Raw genomic sequence first — 21,429 nt, 5'->3', positions numbered from 1 at the left:
TGATTTCATTATTGTATACTACTCAATGTTTTTCATTGTGTTTTTTTTTAGTATTACAAAACAAGCTCGTAGTTCACAACAAAGGGTCTGATCGATTATGACAAGCTCGTGGGTGAGTAATAACTTTGTACGAAAAAAAAATAAAAATCAAGGTATTGGTTTTTATTTTTTTATTTTCCTCAAAGTAACTTATGCATTGTTACCATATATTTGTTTTTGATGAATTCTTTACATTGACTAATTTTTACCATATATATTTATGTTATATGTGTATTTTTTAATGAATTGTCTGAATTTGCTGTTAACGGTAGCTAAAGTTGATTACGATCATCTTTAGTTTGACAAATGGTTTAATTTGAATAACTATCATTTGAAGTACAATTTAATTGATGACCATTCATAATATTATATATGCAATAAAAAGAACTAATTGTTCTGTCGATATTCACTAAAGTGAATCATAACGTATTGTCGTTATGCATAAGAAACTTAAGGTTTCCTTTTACTAGTTTTTAAGATTGCTTGAAGCAATTTACGTTTTCAGAACATTAGTTATGCAATAAAAGAACTATCTGTTCTTTCGTTATTCACTAAGGTGAATCATAACTACGGTTATGCATTAGAAACTTCAAGGTTTCATCACTTGTTCTTTCGTTATTCACTTAGGTGAATCATAACTACGGTTATGCATAAGAAACTTCAATGTTTCCTCATAAATTATATTTCGTTATTCACTAAGGTGAATCATAACTACGGTTATGCATAAGAAACTTAAAAGTTTCATCTTTTTGGATTGAATCAAAAATAACATGATCAAAGTTATGAATGAAAAAAAGGCTTTATGAGCCATGTGTTAAAAGATCATGTAGTTCTTTGCTACTCTTTGAATTTATTCAAAGCATAAATAATTGTAGCTTATATAAGTAAATAACAATGGTTATTTACAATGACTATTCAATTCAATATAAGGCTAATAAACTAAGGTTTATTATGCAAAAGCTACAAGTAACTACATATTCTCGTATTTTGTAGTTACAGTGAAAAAAATTGCAAATGTGGAAATAATTATCATTGATATATCGAATTCATCAATCTCCAAATAATATTGAAGACACAATTAAAGTTAGATATGACCACTTTGCAAGAGCATGAAAAATCAATGATTTTTCTCCAACATCACCTCCATGAGGATTTTAAAAGCAAATATATAACGATGAAAGACTCGTTGGAAACATGTGAAAGCTTGAATATTTAACGGTGATATACCCGTTGCAATTATGAGAAATCTCAATGGTTAGTTGACAATTTTACAAATCGAAAGCTCTTAATGATTCTTTATAGAGAATCATAACTACATGTTATGTCAAATGAACTAAAACTATTTTTGATTTTGTTGGATCAAAAATTATATGATTTGCTAATAACATCAGTTTATTACGCAACATGGTTATCAAATACCATGCAATTATGTCAAATACTTGAAAGAAATATCATAACTAAAGTTATGTTTATTTGACATGAAGTTGTTTCAAAATTATCCGTGGAGAATGATATGGATATGCCGTTGATTACTACTACTTGTAGTTCATATATAATAGAGAACAAAAGGTTCTTGTGTGATTCTTTGAACACATTCAAAGCATAAATAGCTATAAATTATCGATTTGTTGACATTATTTGTCATTTCAATAAACTACGTCATATAGTTCAAAAGTTCTTAATGATTCTTCGTTGTGAATCATTACTATAAATTATTGTGCAACAATATATAACTTTTGATTTTGTTGGATCAAAGTTTGGTTGGATTATCAATATCCATGTGATTATGTCGAAAAATGACATAAAATACTATAATGAATTGGCATATGAAAACTTCAAGTTTTGAAACACTTCCATTTTTTTGAAGAAAAGGATCACCAAATTTGTGTGATATAATCACGAAGATCCATTATAGGAGCTCAATATGAGAGCACATCAAAATTTGTGACAATGGTCATAAGAATTCTATGATAATCATAAACATGTGATTCTTCTAAAGACTTGCTACAATTAGTTACACATGAAATTAAAATTTGTCAAATATACGCGAGTACAACTTCACATGGATGCTCATGAAGTAGCAATATGATAAAATATTTCTAAAGCCGTCTAGTGGTGTGGTATCCATTCACTAAAGTGAATGCAATTACATGTGATTTGAATGCTCAATATGTGTCATCGTCATGAAAATTCAAATATCAAGGTGTTTCTTTTAAGAACATAAGATGACACTAGCAGTGATCGACTTCTATATGATCAAAATGAACATGAGAGTTCACTTATTATAGTGTTTCTATTATGAACACGAGTTGTCACAATGAGTGACCAAATTATTAGTGACTAAAGAAAAACGAATAAATACATTATGTCGTTTTTTCACTTCAAAAACATTTATATATGTATTAAAGATTGTCATATTATTGACATATTGTTGGTTCCTAAAGAGCTACTTCGATAGCTAATAGAATTTGATAAAAAAGGAACAACATCTAAGAGTAAATGGTACACTTTGGTATCATCATTGTATATGAACTATACAATGCAAAATGCAGTTGAATCACATATGATCATTACTAAAAGTTTATGAACCATGATTTTGTTATTATTGTTCGGCATGACCGGTTAGACCATCCCGAGTCATTATGATGCAAAAGAGAATACGTAGATTCTTCAAAGTAATGAGTTCATAAGCTCTCATCAAATATCAAATATTCACCAATTGCTAGCCAAATGGGGGATGAATTCCCTTATATATCTAAAGATGATACACGAGGATGTATGTGACCTATACATCTAATATACCATTTAGTTATTCAAAAGCGATGCATCGTCTAAATGGTCATATATCATGAATAACGCAAATGAAGTTTGCGTCAAAAGTGGCTTAGCTAATAAGATTGCAAGTATTCGTAAATGGTGGTGAATCTTAAAGCGCTTATTAAGCGTCTATTGCACGTTAAATGATTATGGGAACAAAACTCGGAATTATATGTTTGGGCAAAGTCATTATACAGTATGATCTTGCATCATGCCAACAAATTTAAATCGTTCCTCCCTGTTATCTTAGACATAATGCAAAAATATGTATTTCAAAAGAGTAATCTATTCAATGGGAGAGATCAAACAATTTAGAATGATTATTGTGGTTGCTTACTGAAGAACATGAACATAAGGTTCATATAGTGATTGAATCACTTAAGTTTGGCAATTAACTTACACGCTCACAAAATCAAATAAAGCCACATACACTAATTTTAATGCTCCAAATTGATCGTATCTCAAAATGATGACTTATATGAGTTTATGGCACGCGCACGAAAGGATATCGATTCCAAATAAAAAACCTCGAAATAGAAAGAAGCAATAAATGTGATGGTCAAATCGAGGTAAAAAGGCCCAAACATGTGTCTTAAAGAGACAATAGACATGATGGTTCATGAAGAACTGATGATACTGAATAATGAAAAGATCTCTTACAAACATATATCAAGTCAAGTATTGAATTGAATCAAAAGCGTGGAATCAAAATAAGATTGACGTCGACAACAAATATGTATACTATGATGCGCTAAATACTATGCGCCCAATTCTTAAGAGCATATATGCTATGAGGTGCAAAAACTGAGATCTGATGGCTAAAATAGCAAGATAAGTAATGCTATCGAATATTTAAAGCCTCTTATCGTGCACGAAATTATGGACATGAAATCCATGCATAAGAATATGTAGCATACTTTATATAAATCGGTCTTTGTGCTAAATCGAAATGAGAAATTGATATATTGATGTATATGGCGCAAATGATACTACAATAGATTTTCGCAAAGACCTAATGTATTTCTCCCATGGTTGATCATATTATCAGTAGATTTGAATGCCGCGATATACAGATAGCCATTTGTATCTCCTTGCTATCATTAGAGCCCAAAAATGGCTTAAAGTTTTACATAGATATAAAATGCTTAGAGCATGAATCACATTTCTGATGATCAATATATGAATGAATGGTTCTTATGAACGATATTGGTTTTGATATTATTACGTCATTATATAAAGAAACGAGATATGTGTATGGTAAAATTGTCCGCATGCAATATTATCAATTACATATTGATATCATTAACGAGGCATAATTTTGTAAATTGGACATCCAAGGGGGAGATTCATAGATTATTAAAGAATGGATGATCCAAATTCATATAAGTGAATCTCATGAAAAAATTGATATAATACAACTCAGTGTTGTGTTATCTCGAGAAATCGAGCATAAATTGAATGAGACTTTTGTCCATTTATAAAAGTATATTGACGAAAGGTCAAAGAACTTCAATATTCGCTAGGCTTACTCATTAAGCTATTATCGATTTTCGAACCGCAAATGAGATTTTGATGTATCTTATTAGTGCTACACATAGTATTACATATCACTGATATTGCATTGTTCTAAAAATGTGTTAGCAATACATGGTTTCAAATCAACAAGCTATCAACGAGTGAAACTGAAGACATACTTCGTTCCATGCGAAAGGAAATTATTTGATCAAAAGAGTTCACTTGCAAAGATGATTGGATATGTTGAAGCTAGATATTTGTCTCATCCGCTCAAAGGACAGTCACAGACAATTTAGTTTTTCACAAACTGTGACACACATGCATTGTATGAAGATTAAGCAATCATCAACATCTACATCATCAAGTTATGAAGATGATTATGGTCAAAGATCAATGATGAAGATGCCCAAGAAGAATGTGTTCGTAATGTTGGAAAGAAATATTCAATAGTATCATTTGAAGATAGTGCGGTGTTTATAGATCAAGCTCAAACAACGATAGAGTCAATCTCGACATATGATCAACAAAACGGTGACACAATCAAACTTCATTGAACTTGGTCGAGCAATATTTTGGCAGATTATTGAGTCATTTGTATACAAGATCGACATTTGATATTTTGAAGACGGATATTCAAATGAGGGGGAGTATTATACGCGCTGCACTCTTTTTCCCTTCACCGAATTTTTATCCCGCTGGGTTTTTCTTTGTAAGGTTTTTAATGAAGCAGCATACATTATATTGCGTATAATATAGTGTGAATATCCAAGGGGAAGTATTGTAATATTAAATATAGTATGGATATTCACTTCCATATTTATGCGATTATGTATTCTCTAGAACCTTCTTACAGAGCCTATAAATACAAGACTATATTGTAACCTTAATGGTTATCTCATTGATAAGATTACCTCATTTTCTCTCTCCATATTATAATAATTTTAAAGTACTATAAAAACATTTTTTATAAAGGAATTCAAATAATTAGACCTTGGCCAAATTATAATATATATTAAAAATAAATCTTCGAAAAATGTGTAAACTACAGTGCTTTAACAACTTCTTTTATTTTTAACTTTCCTTATTTTTTCATTTTTTTAATATCCATGATGAACCTAAATCTTTTCTTTCTTTTAGTCTTATCCATCTACAAGCTTGTACATGTATTTTTACACAATTAAATATTCATATACATTGAATCACACCAACAACAACAATACACGTGTAGTCTTGATTTGGGGTTTTTATTTTTCTTTCCAACTTTACATCTTCTTCTCCAATCATCATTCACCCTTTCTAAATTTTCTTCAATTGTCATTACAAGATAGCTGCTCATGGACAGTGTACCAGCTATCCTTGTTTTTTTTTTTACTTTTCATCAACTCTATCATCATTAGTTAACCTCATTGAAACAATTTATCTATACTATATTATAAAGCAGATCTCCCATTTTTATATTTTAAGTTTTAACATTTACTTTCCCAAAATGCCCATATTTCAATTCTATATTTACCTAACACCCTTTCTATCTCCTCAAATTTCAACCAATCATTTGTTTTCTCTCTCCTTCATAAATCATTTATTCTTCCAATTCATTCAAAATTTTTTATCTCAAAAACCGTACATCGATAAATTATAAAAATTATACGGGTGTTCTTAAAATTTCATGTTCTTTCATTAGAGATGTTATTCGATATACTTTCGACAAATTTTTAAATCCGAGAGCGGAGCCCGTACGGCTAAGGCATTTGGCTATCACACTCTATAACCTATCACCCCCATCATCTCACCGCCGCAACGCGCGGGTACTTGCTCTCGTATATATTAAAAACAAATGTACGAAAATGCGTGTAAAGAATAGTAACGGGTCACTCTTCTTTTTTTTTGACCCGTTTTCAATTTCTTAAAGGACCAACTTCATTTTCTTTTAGGCCCGTTTCATTTTTTAATTTTCGGCTTGACATATTATTCTTTAATCTTTTAAATTGGTTCCAATTTATTTACAAAGATCATTTAATTTAAAATGCGTGTAAAAAATAGTAACGGATCACTTTTCGTTTTTGGCCCGTTTTCAATTTCTTAACGGACCAACTTCATTTTCTTTTGGGCCCGTTTCATTTTTTAGCTTTCAGCTTGACATATTATTTTTTAATCTTGTAAATTGGTTCCCATTTGTTTACAAAGATCACTTAATTTAATTGTATTTTTTAGATTTGTTAAGATCATCTTATCTTATTACACGTGAACTATTACATAATATATACATATATACACACACATAGGAGTAGTGTGTACGTTTTGAATATATATACCTAACCATCTCCAAAAATTATATATATTTCGGTTGATGTTTTATTATTATGGATTATTTTTGTTTCACTTTCTATTTTCAATGATTTTAAAATTTAGCTTTAATTATGTTTGTAATATTATTTTGTGTTAACCACCGGGTAATAGCACAGTAGCCACCAACCGCCACTTTACAATAGGGGTCCTAAGTTCAAGTCTTGCCAAAAGCAAGTTTGAAATAATGGGGGATAACTAAGTGGTTGAGATTCACCCATTGTAAATCTGTTATAAAATTGTACTGTCAAAACTCTTTAAGTTATAATTGGTTATTTATTAAAAAAAATTAATATCAACTTAGTTTTGACTATGTAATGTTTTTGAAAGCATGTTATAAATTTTATATAATACTTGACACAATAAGTATAATGTCTCCCGGAGCAACGCCCGGGTGACGTATCTCGTTTTATCCAAATATTAGAGGATGATACAAATATCAAAACGAGACTCTAAAAAGAAAACATTAACAATACAACTTATTGATAGTCGACAAAAATTTTGTATATAAATCTCGCTTAGTTATCATCTTATTCAATTTTTTAATTTTTTTTTATTATAAAAGAAACACATGCATATAATTTGAGGCCTGAAATTTTAAAGTATTTGTTACATTTTCATAATATTTAACTAGCATTGTACTCGCACGACGCGGCGGCGGTTTGGTCGTTGATATACTATAAAAGAAATTGAATCTTAATTATATATATTTACATATTTTAATGATAAATCAAAAAATTGACTCTTAAACCATACTATTGGCATAAAAAAGTCGCTCTTATAAATAAAAAATTGAATCTTAAACCATTTTGACGTTGATATATACTATAAAAGAAAAAACTACATAATCCGATCTAATTTATCGAAGTTGTATCTATAATAACATCTTGATAAAATAATAATGATACGACTCGGCTGACCAACTCAGTTACTATATTCTTTTTTATTATTTATTATTATTATTATCTCAACGACTCAACAAACAACTCGCTGCTTGCACAAAATCCATCGAGACTCAATACCAAAATGGAGAAGAACTCACAATTTTTAAAACCATTCATTCCCGCCGACGATCATCGCTTCCAATTCGAACTCTACACCATCCCCGCCACTTCCGGTATGTTATTCCCATCCTTTTCCCCAAACCCTAACCCTAATTATATATATATTTACATTTTTTTTATATCTTATATATCATATGATTGTCTACATCTCACTTGGATATTTTGTCCTTTCGGGATTGGGTACCGTTGCTGTATTATATTGTATATATACATATATGCCTTATATTTATGTTTGTATATATATTTGCAGATTGGTTTTCTTGGGATAATATTCATGAAATTGAGAAAACGTCGTTAAAAGAGTTTTTTGATGCTAGTTCATTGACTAGAAACCCTAGGGTTTACAAAGAGTATAGAGATTTTATTATTTCCAAGTACAGGGAAGATCCTTCTAGAAGGTTAACTTTTTCCGAAGTCAGGAAATCTTTGGTTGGCGATGTTACTTATTTGCTTAAGGTATTTTCGTTTCTCGATAAATGGGGTTTGATTAATTTCGGTGCTCCCAAAGCGAGTGATGCGGATAATGATGGTGATGAGGATCAGAAATGGAAGGTTAAAGTGGAAGATGGGCCTCCTCATAGTATGAGGGTTGTTGCCATCCCTAATTCTTTGAAGCCGGTTTTGTTACCGGATAGTGTGAGTGATAAGAGTGGCTTTCGTGATGTGGAGAGTGATTTCAAAATGCCGCCACTTTCGTCTCATTCGGATGTTTACCAGGATTTGATTGCTTTGGTTTGTGGCAGTTGTAAGGGGCCGTGCAAGTCTGGTCATTATGAGTATACCAAGGTAATTGTTAAATGTTTTGTTACCTGCTTTGTATAGATGTTGTGTTTATTTTATGTATATATGATTATATATGTATGTATTGTTTTTTCTAAGATGGCTGATTATTACGTTTGATGTTTGTATTTTTGCATATTTGATTCAGAGAATACAATGATTATTAGGTATGATGTTTTACAATCCTAGTCAGTTTTTGAAATAACTGATTAGTTAACTCATGTCCCCTGTGTCAAGGTATCCATTGTTTAAATATTTTTTCCATCTCTGAGTTAATCACTCAATATCGGAGATCCTTGTTAGCTACTCAATATATAGCATGAAAAAACAAGTTTAGCAAACTTCATAATACCCATTAAACGTTTTTACAATCTACTATACATGTCTTATCAGCAACTTTGATGTTCGAACTTAAAGTTGTTATCTTTGCAGATTGCAAGAAAAAGACTATTAATGTTATATTTTCTATCAACCCACAGCAAGTTGCTTTTTTCAATGTAGACTACCATATGACATTTCTGGCCAATATTACTGTTTATTTTTTTAATTTTATTTTTATTTTTTTCACCAAATGGCCACTTCCAGCCATATATTTTATTAATCCTCAAAAATAATACAATGTATACAATCAATTTGGACAGGCCACTTCCAGCCATATATTACTGTTTATTATGACATCAAGTATTTTCACATTGCGTGTTTATTTTATACATTATCGGCAACTTATACCACTCTTTCAATATAGGTGAATATGATAAAGTTCCCTTGTCAATTGTAGTCTAATATATCAGCTTGTCCTAAGTTTTTAGTATATCTGATTTTACTGTATCAGGACGGGAGTTCTATACTTTGCAGCAAGTGCTTCAAAAATGGATCTTATGGAGTGAACAAGTCGGCTGATGATTACAAATTTGTTGCCCACAATCCTGAAAATGAGAGTCATGTTGTGGCATGGACTGAAGCAGAAACATTACTTCTTCTAGAATCTGTATTGAAACATGGAGATGACTGGGATCTTGTAGCTCAAAATGTTCAAACTAAGAGCAAACTAGATTGTATTTCAAAACTTATACAGTTACCTTTTGGGCAACTTATGTTGGGACCCTCATATGATAGATTTAGAAAGCGGGACACCAATAACATTACAAACAATCAGAAACGAGTACAAGGAGGCCCTCAAGCCACTCAGGATGCTAAAGATATTGGAAGTCAACATGTTGAACTTGAAAGCAAGAGTCAACAGAATGGTGACATTGATAGTGAAGGCCCTCCTCCAAAGAGAATATGCATTACACCAATTTCAGATTCCAAAGACCATGAAATGGAGCTGGTGACAGCTTTGTGCTTATAACTTTCTGATTAATTGGATGTCACATTTGGTTCCCGGACTAACGAGTTCATTTCTTTGCAGACAAAGGATGAAGAGGAACAAGAAGAGCCGTTGGTAGTTCTATCTGAAGAGATTAGAGAAGAAGATACTCAAGATTTTGTGCTCAAGAATCATAAGCAGCAGGATGGAGAAGATAGTCAAGGTTTAGAGATTAAGAATTATAAGCAGCAGGATGGAGGCTTGGAGGACCATGGTCCAGTGAAGAAAGGCTATTCAAAGCCGCTTCTCAATATGGGCAATTCATTGATGCAGCAGGTATGCCATCATTGTAACATATATTGAATCCGAGTGTGGAAAAAGTATTGTGCAGCGTATCATGTGAGGTTACTGATTACTTAATTGGCGTTGTTTCTATACTTGTGTTAGATTGCTCGCATATCTGCTGTGGTTGGTCCACATGTTGCAGCTTCTGCAGCTGAAGCTGCTGTTACAGCTCTTTGTGATGAAAATGAAATTCCAAAGGAAATTTTTGATATTGAAGAAGACGGAAAGGAGCCTGAAAGGTTATATATTTGTTTATCTCTCTTTCTAACATGCTCTGCCTTATGATTGGGATTAGCATACTGAGATAGTGAAATTATATCCTTTTTCAGGATTGCCCAAGGCAACGGATCAGAGATGGATACAAGGCCCGATAAATTAGGTATTTGTCTGGTGATTTTGGTCAATCTCTAGCTTCCATCTTTCATCAGTAGATACTTGTTAATATTGTTTGTTTCTTTCTAACATGAAACTGTAATTAATCTTGTGACTACATTTTTGTTTCTAGTAGAAAAGGGTGTAATACCTTTACAATTAAGGATGAGAGCTACAAGTGCAACAGCTCTTGGTGCTGCTGCTGCGCATGCCAAATTATTAGCACTCCAAGAAGATAGAGAAGTTGAAAGTCTGGTGTCAGCAGTAGTTAATACGCAGGTGAGCTTGAACTTTTTTCTACTGTATCGCCATCGCAAAATCTAACCCATTTTAAAAAACATTTAGCTTTCATGAGAACTGCAACATTTACTTTTTTTTAAAAAATTGTATGAATACTGCGAAGTTAATTTACATGTATTACAATTTTCTTATATGAAAACTGCTAGCTCGTTTTAAATCTAAAGTTGTATACCGCATTTGGGTTGATGGTAGTGATTTGGGTCAGGAAGGTTTTTACTAGTTACTTTTAAAAGGTTTTATAGATTTAGATAACTTGTTAAGCACTATGCTTAGTTTATCTGCTATGGAATGTTTAATATTGAAGCACTAGATAGAATTCTCCAGAGTTGGCGAAATCGATGATTTGGGTGACAGGTCAGGCTGGGAACATTTTTTGTTCATATTCTATCTATTTTCCAAATAGTTAATATTAAGTATGATTACAAAAGTATGGTCTTACAATAAGTGTATTGTTTAATTTAAATAAAGAGTCAAGCAATTGTACTTTGGGCAATTTTCATCCTGGTTAAGATAAATTGACCCGTGTTTAGGTAAATGGTATGAAATTGCTACTTTTAGAGTTGTTTCCTAAGCATCTTTTACTCCTTTTTTTCTTCTTCTTCTTCCTTCCCTTAATGACATGGGTGTTGGTTTTCATTTCAAAATAGTTAAAGAAGCTGCAACATAAGATGGAGCTACTGAAAGAGCTAGAGGCGATAATGGAAAAAGAGTCTGCTCAGATGGTGGAGCTGGAAGAATCACTACTAACAGAGCGAATGGATGCTGCGCAGAAGGCCATTGATGCTGGGTTAGGTAGATGGAGGGATCGTATGATTGCGAAGTCCCCAGTAGAGACTATACTCTAAATTGAAACCTAGTTTAGATTAGCCTGTTTTTATCAGAGTCACTTCACTTCTAATTATTTAATCTGTAAGATGTAGAATTTGTATGAATAATAGTTCACTTCTAAGCACAGGTCAAGATTTGTTAGATGATTTTAATTATTGGGTCTATAGCATTCCTCTTCCGCTCTGTGGTTGTCATTTATTGTAAAAATTTTTAATAGATTTTTCATTTTTCATTTTTAATTTTTCAAAACTGAAAATTTCTAGAAAACAATGTTTAGAAGTAAAAGTAGAATAGCAAACAACAAAAAAAAAGTTAAATATTTAGTTTAAAGGTTAACAAAACATCCAATTCTAATTCTAGTTGTGGATATAGACATACATTCAATTCATAAAAGTTGAAGGAAACAATTGCTAAATAATGAGTAACTATTTCCATTCCTTTCCTCCAATTTTATATATTTGGGTAATACAAAACTTAATAATTAAGAATTTGGTTATTCAATCAAATTTTATGTTTTTTTTTACTTAATAAATAATAACAACAGTCAATTATCTATATTTTACTTCATACATCTAAACATTATTTACAATGCAACCACTGAAAAAAAAAAAAAAAACGATTTTAGGGGAATATACATACACAAATAGTGGGGTTTTTCTTTCGCTATAAATCCATTTTGAAAACTGGAGGGAAAAATAAAAATTGAAATCCCCATTTTCGTCTGTCCACAGTAGCAACCTAACCTAACCTACACATACAATCTCTCTCAATGTCATCCAGAAGGCGCCCGAGAATAATTACTTCTTCTTCCGACGAAGAAGAAGAAGAAGAAGTTGTAAACGACGTCGTTCAACCTCCCCCTCCACAAGAAGAAGAAAATGACTATATGGAATCAGAAACCCCAAATATTCAACCTGTAACCCTAAACCCTAACTCTCATTCCGGCCAAATTGACAATTCCGATGAAGAATTCACCGACGCAAACGAAAATCTCTCTTCGTCCCCACCACCGCAACCAACCGATACTTCTTCTGAAGAATCTAGAACTAGTAGCATCAGTAATGGCGGTATGAATATGAATGAAGTGTCTGATAATCCAGTTAGTAGGGTTTTAGAAGGATTAGGGTTGCGATTAAAAGCCGAGTGGCTGGATTCTTGTATTCGTCAGCTGCAGATTGCTTTCAAGGATTTTAATGGTTTTGACAATACAAAAAAGGCTAAGTTGTGTTTTGAGATGTTTTTGGAATCCGATATGAATTATTGCGGTGCGGGATTGCTTCCGGACAATGTACATCAAATGCACCTTGTTGATCTTCCTGGACCCTTTGTTTTGCAGGTATATATACCTCTTTTCTCCGATTTTGTTGGTTTGTAAACAGTTTATACATTGTTCAGAAATTGAAATGAAAGGTTGTAGGTTGATGAAATAGTAAACATTTGCCTGCCTCTTCGAGAGCGTTACAAGACAGAAGGTTCTGGTCAAAAGAGGTGTCTTAAGCTGTCTATGACTGATGGTGTTCAACGAGTTTTTGGTATGGAATACCAGCCTATTAACGATCTCAACGTTTTTTCTCCTGCTGGATTAAAGGTTGTATTTTTGATAGTTGCTGTATGTGTTTAAGTTTGTTTTCCTTTATTGGTCGGATATTTTGCTTGTAGTGATGTCAATGAATATGACTTACACTAATGTGGATTCACCTGCCACTGTATACTGGTCTGTGTTCATAACTGTTGTGAGTTAATGGTCAAACGATAGTAACTGCTATGCTCAAATTAGTGTAGTTGCCAACAGAATGCACTTTTTAACTGATGTTTACGGAGGTTAGTTTGTTGCCTAGTCAGTTGCTTCATTGCCATCCCATACCCTGATTTCAGTTTTATGTTTTAGTCACTTTTTGCTTAGCAGGGTATTTAAATTTTTTTATTTGTTTGCGGTCGCTACATACTCTCGTGCTTACCAACTCATTTTGAAATAATTTTTCTTTTAGGTTGCTATATCTAATGTAAATGTAAGGCATGGTCTTTTAGTGCTGGTTCCAGAAGTTTTTCAAGTTTTAGGAGGATTGGTTAAGGAGCTAGAGGATGCCCGGAAAAGACTTGTTACCGAAGTCAACAAGCCTCCAAGGGGAAAAAGGTATTCTGTTATTACGTGTTGCAGTTATTCATTTGTCCAGATATATACATTTTGAGCAAATTGACTAATTGTTTCATACATTCACATCTTTTTGATGCTTGATTAGTTTTTTTCTTCTTATATTTACATTTAGAACAAGATCAGGAGTTGTCCCTCCTTTAGCAACTAGAGCTACTAGTGCTGCGTGGCCAGCTAACATTACCCATGTTTCACAACCCCCAAATAACCCTGTTTCTCAAAGGGCAACTCCTATGCAGGTAGATGATCAAGGTGCGTCTTTCATAATTGCTCTATAAATTTATGAGTTAAAGCAGATGCGTGCATTATTAATAGACCCTTTTATGTTATACATTGATGTAACAAGTGACACAACATAGAACATTCCACCAGCATTTGTTTGCTTCCAGTGTTTGTAACTTCATTCATGCACTGTAGGTACCACACCCGCTTCTGCTAATAGAGACACACCATCACATTCTGCAGTTCCTGTTCATAGGGAACATGCTACACCTCACCCACCAAGAACTGAAGTAGATTCTTCCTTTTCCACACGTAGGGACACTGTTGAATCCTTTCCATCTATGGGCACAACAAGTTCTGCAACTTTAGTGCACAGGGAACATGCTGCACATTACCCACAAAGAACCGAAGTAGATTCTTCGTTTTCCACATATATGGAAGATGTTGAATCTTTTCCATCTATAGTCGCAACACATTCTGCAATTCCTGCTAACAGGGAACATGCTACACATCGCCCACAAAGAACTGATGTTGATTATTCGTTTTCTACACGTAGGGAGGATGTTGAATCCTTTCCATCTACGGCTACAACAAATTCTGAAATTCCTGCTAACAAGGAACATGCTGAACATCACCCACCAATAACTGAAGTAGATTATCCGTGTTCCACTCGTAGGGAGAATATTGAACCCCTGCTATCGGAGCCTGCAACAAGTTTTTCAATTCCTGTTCACAGGGAACATGCTGCACGTCACCCACGAAGAACTGGGCTAGATTCTTTGTTTTCCACTGATAGGGAGGATATTGAAGGCTTTCCATCTATGTCTACAACAGAGAGTTGTGTTATGGAAAATACTTCTGCTGTGCCCATCATTAAGAAAAGTGTTGAAACAACCCAGTTGAGGGTTAGAGAAGAGGCAACTGTTCCCATTCCAAGGGCATCACCTGTAGTGGTTTCCGATGATGAAGACGTTCATATGGCGGGTGCTGAGGAGAATCATTCTGCACTTGGTCAAAGCAGTGAATGCCCGTTCACATACTTGTCCAGCTTGTTTTCTAAATGGGATGCATCAAAAGATATAGCCTCTCATGTTGAGGGAAAAATTAAGGTGCCATGATCTTTTTCTGTGATTATGTATTTACAATTTACATGAATCTTGTTGTTAGAGATATCTTACTTCTATGTAAAACTTTCAGTGTTTTGTGACTGGAGTCAAAAGATTCCTGTACAAGGAAAGGAGCACATATGAGCTTCAAGTATATATAGATGATGGTAGCCTGATATCTGAGATCCTTATTGATCATAATGTAAGTTGTAATTTAAAGGCGATTCCATTCACAAGTATCTTAGAAGTGTTTAGGATGTGATTGTTGTGATCGTTTCAGGCTGTACAGAAAATAATAGGTTTTTCGCCCGATGAAGTGAATGCTGCTATGTCTAGTGCAGATCCATCTAGGGTTCAGGGCATGAAGGATACAATGAAGCAGTTCCAAGCTTATTTAGTAAACTTTGAGGTCTAGCAGCCATTTCTGAATCTCTTTGTACTATTATTATATACAATACTATATTTGGTTGTGAATCATGGGTATTGGATTGGCAGGGAACAATGGTTGTGTGCATTAATGAAGCTTCCAGTCTTCCAGTTGCCACAAAAACGGAGCAGGGCTGTCCCTTATCTGATGCATGGCTGCTTCTCAAAAGACTAAAGTCGAGTAATGCTGATCAATGTCCAACTATGGATCCAATTGATTTATCTCCGTAAACGTATGCTTGACCTAGTTTGTACATTCATATTTGGTCATTTATGTAATGTTTCTCTAGATACATTTAGCTTATTATCATTTAAAATTACTAGTAATTATCACATAAAGATATGGTTTATTCTCTGTGATATCTGAAGTTTTATTTATAATAAAACAATGCAATGTAAAAACACCGAAGGCCGTCCTTGAATTAAGTGCATTGATTTCCAATTTACCAGCAAAAGCGTAATATCAGAACATGGCTGCTGCATTTCTAACGTCAGTTCAACTTTGATTGAATAAACTGTTTTAAGCAAAGTATGAAGAACTGTGACACAATTTGCTCTCAGCAATACTTATGGGCACAGTAAAGCTGCTGTTCCCATCATTAACCCAGATTTTCATGATTCCAAACTGACATTTTCACACGTCAGCAGTAATAAACAGCCCATTGGCGCACTGATGTATTCGACGTGCAATACGCTGAACAGGACAACCCTGAGGCCCTGACCAAGCCTTGTTTTTTGACTACCGCCTCAATATCACATGATCACTATCAGCTGCTGCTTAAGTCTGTCTCTATCAGCTGGCTGCTGACATTGTTCTGAATTTGGTTGCTCCGCAGTCACTCACTCACTCACTCTCTTCACTTTTTTTTTCACACCTTTTTATATTATTTTCAAAGTGTCATGATATATCTCTCGTTTCATTTCTGAAGAATTAAGATGTCGCCAGAAAACTTGTATTAATTGTTGGAACATCATCTGGTATTGGCAAGTAGTTCATTGATATACTTTTGTTTCATGTCAACTTTTATATACATTGTCACTGATGAATTACTTAAAGTTACCACATGAAAAGTAGAAAATATAATTTTTTGGATAAATAGTTGATTTTTCTAACTTGTTTCCAAAACCCCGTGTTCTAGATATACTTTGCAAAACAGGTATTATCCAAACCCAGAACGCTTTTTCTAAACCTTGTTTTGAATCTGCTAGGCAAACATCTTGGAGTTGCAAGGAAGGATTTGAAAGTGGTCATGGAAACCCCCGTTTAAGCCACGTGAATATAAATCAAAGACTGGTAGTCATTGGTGACCCAGATAGATAAAACCTAGTCCGTTTACATCTTGGAGTATGTTCAAGTTTCGGTTAAGCTAATTGATATAAATAAAAAATTGTTTAGAAACATGTGGAATATGCGTATGCCAGAAGAGGAGCAAGTTTAATCCTGGCGGCTAGAAGAGAGAAAAGTTTCCGTGAAGTTACCGAGACAGCTCGGTCTCTCGTGCTCCGGATGCCATTGCAGTTCCAACTTATGTTTCCAATATCGATGACTACAAGAGACTAATAAACAAAACTATCCATCATATTGGACTATATAAGTATCATTTACATATTTGGATTTAATTTCAAATTTCCAAATGTTGGTTGTATCATCCCTACCTTGTTAGGCAGTAATTCATGTGGTAAATTGTGCAGTGATATATGGTATTATTATGATAATTAGTTTCATATTTGAAACCTATGAAGTCTTTTTGGTCAGGTCGATATGTTTCAAACTGAATAAACACTTTCCTGTTTGTTTGCACCTATTACCCAACCCATCCAATATGCCACCTCTCTGAGTTAATACAGCCCTACATCAAGAGTTTTAATAGGAAGGCCATCCCATGCCTCGCTTGTGCTTGTAACAGATACAAACTTGCCTACTTCCTTCAGCCTGTTGCCCGTAGACAAATGCCTTGAGTGCCAAACTCTATAACTATAATAAGGGAGGGGTATCCGAATCGACCTCCAACAGTTATTTCGGATATCGTGATCTTGGATCCAGGTCTAGGTAGATTATGGATATTCTTAACTGCGAGTTCATTGTGTAGTGGATCATAGGCCGAAACAAGAATTGTTCCGATGCATGTCTGCAAGGGCTATTGTTGATGGTGCTTTCCTTGAAGACTCTATCTTGACTGAGCCACAGTGGGTTCAGATTTCTAAATACTGGATGACTTTTATCTCTGAGATGGTCGAGTAAACGCAGTACTTTAAGGGTCAAGCCAGGGGCCTCACCATCAGATGCACCTAGCAAGAATCTCTTGAATGTGCCTGGACCGAGCCACGAGGCACACCGGGCAGCCGTCTTCTGTGAGGTCTTGGGAGATAAAAGAATGACGTTATAGGTAAATTCTGCACACATAGTAATGTACTTTTTGCTGTGTGAGAAATGAATTGATTTGGAAGAAAACATCCGCAGTTTATTTCTTTATTGTATCGTGCAAGATCTTTTGGGTGAAAAGGGAGAGATCGTAATCAAGATATGATCGCCTGCCGACTCTAATCACTAAAACTGCAAAGAACTTATAATAAATCTGCACTCGAAACAGAAATAAGATTTGGATCCTGAAATGTATATTTGAAATTGATATATGAACAAACAGTTTCATCTTGGGAACACATTACCAGTTTCTTGTTTATTTATACACAAAAGAACCACAACATAAAACTAGAACATAACTATATAATCAAGAACCACACGACTCTATAACACCAAGGCGATCCATTATTCTGATTTCAACTCGGACGATTGAATGGTAGATGGGTAAAGCAGACCCTGAGCTCCAGTGATGTCTAAGATCTTCTTCCCAAAAGTGTCCTGGTGAGATTCACCACCAACTGTTGTCATACACATCAATCGGGTAGCCCACTCCACAGCCTCGGGCCACAACACCCTCCACGCATAAGTCATCATCACCCATCCTGGTTCAGTCACGTACCTATCTCCTCTCATTGCCCCTTTCACTATTTCCCTTGCACAAGTCACTACTTTCCCCACCGGTTGCAAGTTCACTTGCACCTGTCATATACTCATATCATTTAATTATTGTGTTTAACTAATACAAGTTTTTGATTAAGCAAAAGAACATGCAAATATGTGATATAATACCAAGATTAAGTTTAGCTTACATCGCGAACATCATAATCGACAACCATCTTGCCTTCGTGTGATAGGAATTTGCCTTGAGTGAGTTCAGATTATATTAGTCCGGGAGTCACAATAGTTATTTTGACATCCGACCCAAACTCAACCCGCAGCGTTTCATAGAACTGCATGAGTGCTGCTTTGCTTGCCTAAACTCGTATCATTTCAAATATCACACGTCATTACTTAGATATTTCACTAACTTGTTTTAAATACATGAATCAAATAATTAACCAACTGAGAAAAGATGTATTGTACATTGTAGATACTCATCCTTGGAGAAGGAATCCAGGTAGCCAATGACGAAAGCACAATGATCCTCCCTCCACTGTCCCTTAGGTGTGGAGCTGCAAATTTAGTAGTGTAAACCGAGCCCCAAAAGTTTATATCCTGTTATACAACACCGAATATTATATATATGTACGTCCTCTAATTGTAAGGTCAGTTATTGGAAATGCATCTATCTATTTGAATGAATCTAACATCTATACCAAACCTTTACTGCATCTCAACTTTCAACGGATATTTAAGTTGGGATTAGTTTCCTGTAATGTAACTATCTTTGATTGAATGTCTATAGTAGGAAAAAACTAAAGTTATGTGTATTGTATGTAAGCAACTCGAAAAAATGTTTATTGTATGTAAGAAAACATACGTGGAAACCATATATAGGTGCCACTTGTCAGATTTGAATTGGTTGAAACGAAATTCTTACATACAACAAACATTATTTCGAGTTGTTTACATACAATACACACAACTTTAATTATTTCATACTATAGACATTCGTTTCAAAGTTTCTTACATTCCAAGAAACTAATCCCATTTAAGTTTTAACTATCGCTATGGTATCTATCATATCACTACGAGTTTAGGCAGGCATAGTTAATCATATATTGAATCGGTTATCGTACCATGACAGGTCGTAAATTGGTGATATCTTGTGCGTCTTCCAACATACAAATTTGTGAAATTCCAGCATTGTTAACCAAATGATCCACTGCATACACGCACAGAGTTACGAAAAAGCATGAAAATCACCTACTTTTAATTTGGAAAAAATATATATCATTATCAATTACATCTATGGAAGTGATGAAGGGTTTGATCAACCATCCTTTTACAGTCATGAGCTTCAGAGACATCTGCCCGGATGACAATAACATCATGACATCCTATTTGTCTACATCGATCAGCAACTACTCGGAGACGATCTCCTCTCCGAGCTGCCAAAGCCAACCGCGCGCCCTTGTTCGCATATTCGTAAGCCATATGCTGTACATAGATACTCGTATATACTCACTATGTTATAAGTCATTTTGAATGGTTAAAAATTAGACTTTATCTCATAAGTTTATTCGAAGAATAAGTTTCCACTTTCAAAAGCGATCAATAGTTCTATCTTTATAAGGCCGAAAGTCTTTTTCTATCTTATATAGAATCTGAAAACAGTCTTTCTATCTTATACAACATCATGATATTGAGACTTTAATTTGAGACCTAAAGTTACGTATTTTTTTTCATTTTCAAAAGTGATACTAGTTGTAACAACTTTATCATTTTATTTTTGATATATCTTTCAAAATACCGATTATAGAAGTCAAGAAAAGGGTAATACTGTTATCATCTCTTGGATGATAGATACTTATTATGAGATGAACTAATTAAGAATATTAATGTGTGTATAATTAGTACCTCGCCGATGCCAGAAGAGGCACCGGTGATGAGGACGACAAAGATCTTCCGAGAAAACGGTACGAAGGATACCATAACAGAATTTGAAGAAGATCCAAGGAGGGAGAAAAAGCAACATGGTGAAGAAGGTGAAAGGTGGTGCCACTATATTCAAGAAACCATTAACCAAATCCATTTTTACTTTGCTACTGATTAACTAGTTGTGTGTGTATATATGTGCCTCGTGAAAATGAAGAAGAGTTTACAGGTGATGATACTGTAAGGCCGGTGCCAACGGGGTGTTCGTGGCTCTTCGTTGAACTCTTCCTCATTTCCTCCATTGGCAGGATCTCTTTCTTGGCTTCGTTGATGGCACTCCTTCGATGGGTGGAGCTAGCACGACGGAGGGAAAAGGAAGGAGGTGGGCCAGGTTGGTTTTTTTTTTTATTTTGTTTTGTATTGTATTTGTTTTGAGGAAAAGTTGATGAAGAGGCAGGGAAGAGGTGGGGTTGATAGTGAATGAGGAAGAGGTGTTTTAGGAGAGAGAAAAACTGATGTGACAGTGAGGAAGAGGAAGGAAGAGATTCATGGTTGGCAGAAAGGCTTAAGTAATGGTAGGTTTTAGAAAGGAGGTGATGGTGATAGTAAGAGTAACTACATGCGTGGAGTCATGATACAGCGCCACGTATACATGCGTTGCCTCTTTCACGCGGTTTAGTGATTTATCTATTTTGGGTTTATGATGAGCTCAGACTTTTTTCTTGTTATTGTGTGAAAAATGATTTGACTTGGAAGATGTCATACGCAGTTTCTATCTTTATTTATCACTTGAATTTTTTGAGCTCTTTTGGGCCAAAACAGAGGAGATATTGATCCACTTCTCGGCTCTAATCACTAAAACTACGAACTACTTAAAATATACCTGCACCCAAAAAACAAATTAGATTTGG

The 21,429-nt window shown here is 34.3% G+C and overlaps 2 protein-coding genes and 2 pseudogenes across 3 annotated transcripts; 3 read left to right on the top strand and 1 right to left on the bottom strand.

The window, feature by feature from the left end:
• Nucleotides 1–7,696: 7,696 nt before the first annotated feature.
• LOC122588992 (SWI/SNF complex subunit SWI3A) lies at nt 7,697–11,895 on the top strand. 2 transcript variants are annotated; one of them, XM_043761219.1, is made up of 8 exons: nt 7,697–7,831; nt 8,029–8,564; nt 9,391–9,888; nt 9,970–10,203; nt 10,315–10,451; nt 10,542–10,591; nt 10,718–10,863; nt 11,532–11,895. In XM_043761219.1, the coding sequence occupies exons 1-8, from the start codon at nt 7,741–7,743 to the stop codon at nt 11,727–11,729; spliced, it is 1,890 nt and encodes a 629-aa protein (XP_043617154.1). In that variant the 5' UTR covers nt 7,697–7,740; the 3' UTR covers nt 11,730–11,895. The 2 variants fall into 2 exon arrangements, with proteins under 2 accessions (XP_043617154.1, XP_043617155.1); XM_043761220.1 differs by having other exon boundaries at nt 7,698–7,831; nt 10,721–10,863.
• Nucleotides 11,896–12,481: 586 nt separating this feature from the next.
• Nucleotides 12,482–15,944, top strand: LOC122590049 (recQ-mediated genome instability protein 1). Its single transcript, XM_043762384.1, has 8 exons — nt 12,482–13,048; nt 13,130–13,300; nt 13,701–13,846; nt 13,980–14,116; nt 14,282–15,195; nt 15,284–15,394; nt 15,473–15,601; nt 15,688–15,944. The coding sequence occupies exons 1-8, from the start codon at nt 12,482–12,484 to the stop codon at nt 15,847–15,849; spliced, it is 2,337 nt and encodes a 778-aa protein (XP_043618319.1). The 3' UTR covers nt 15,850–15,944.
• Nucleotides 15,945–16,088: 144 nt separating this feature from the next.
• Nucleotides 16,089–18,005, top strand: LOC122588316 (annotated as a pseudogene).
• A 380-nt stretch (nt 18,006–18,385) lies between these two features.
• LOC122589519 lies at nt 18,386–21,356 on the bottom strand (annotated as a pseudogene).
• Nucleotides 21,357–21,429: the final 73 nt, after the last annotated feature.

The sequence above is a fragment of the Erigeron canadensis genome, chromosome 2 (assembly GCF_010389155.1).
Source record: "Erigeron canadensis isolate Cc75 chromosome 2, C_canadensis_v1, whole genome shotgun sequence".
Classification (NCBI taxonomy): Eukaryota; Viridiplantae; Streptophyta; class Magnoliopsida; order Asterales; family Asteraceae; genus Erigeron; species Erigeron canadensis.
The sequence above is the reverse complement of the archived record's forward strand: the minus strand, read 5'-3'. Positions and strand labels throughout refer to the sequence as shown.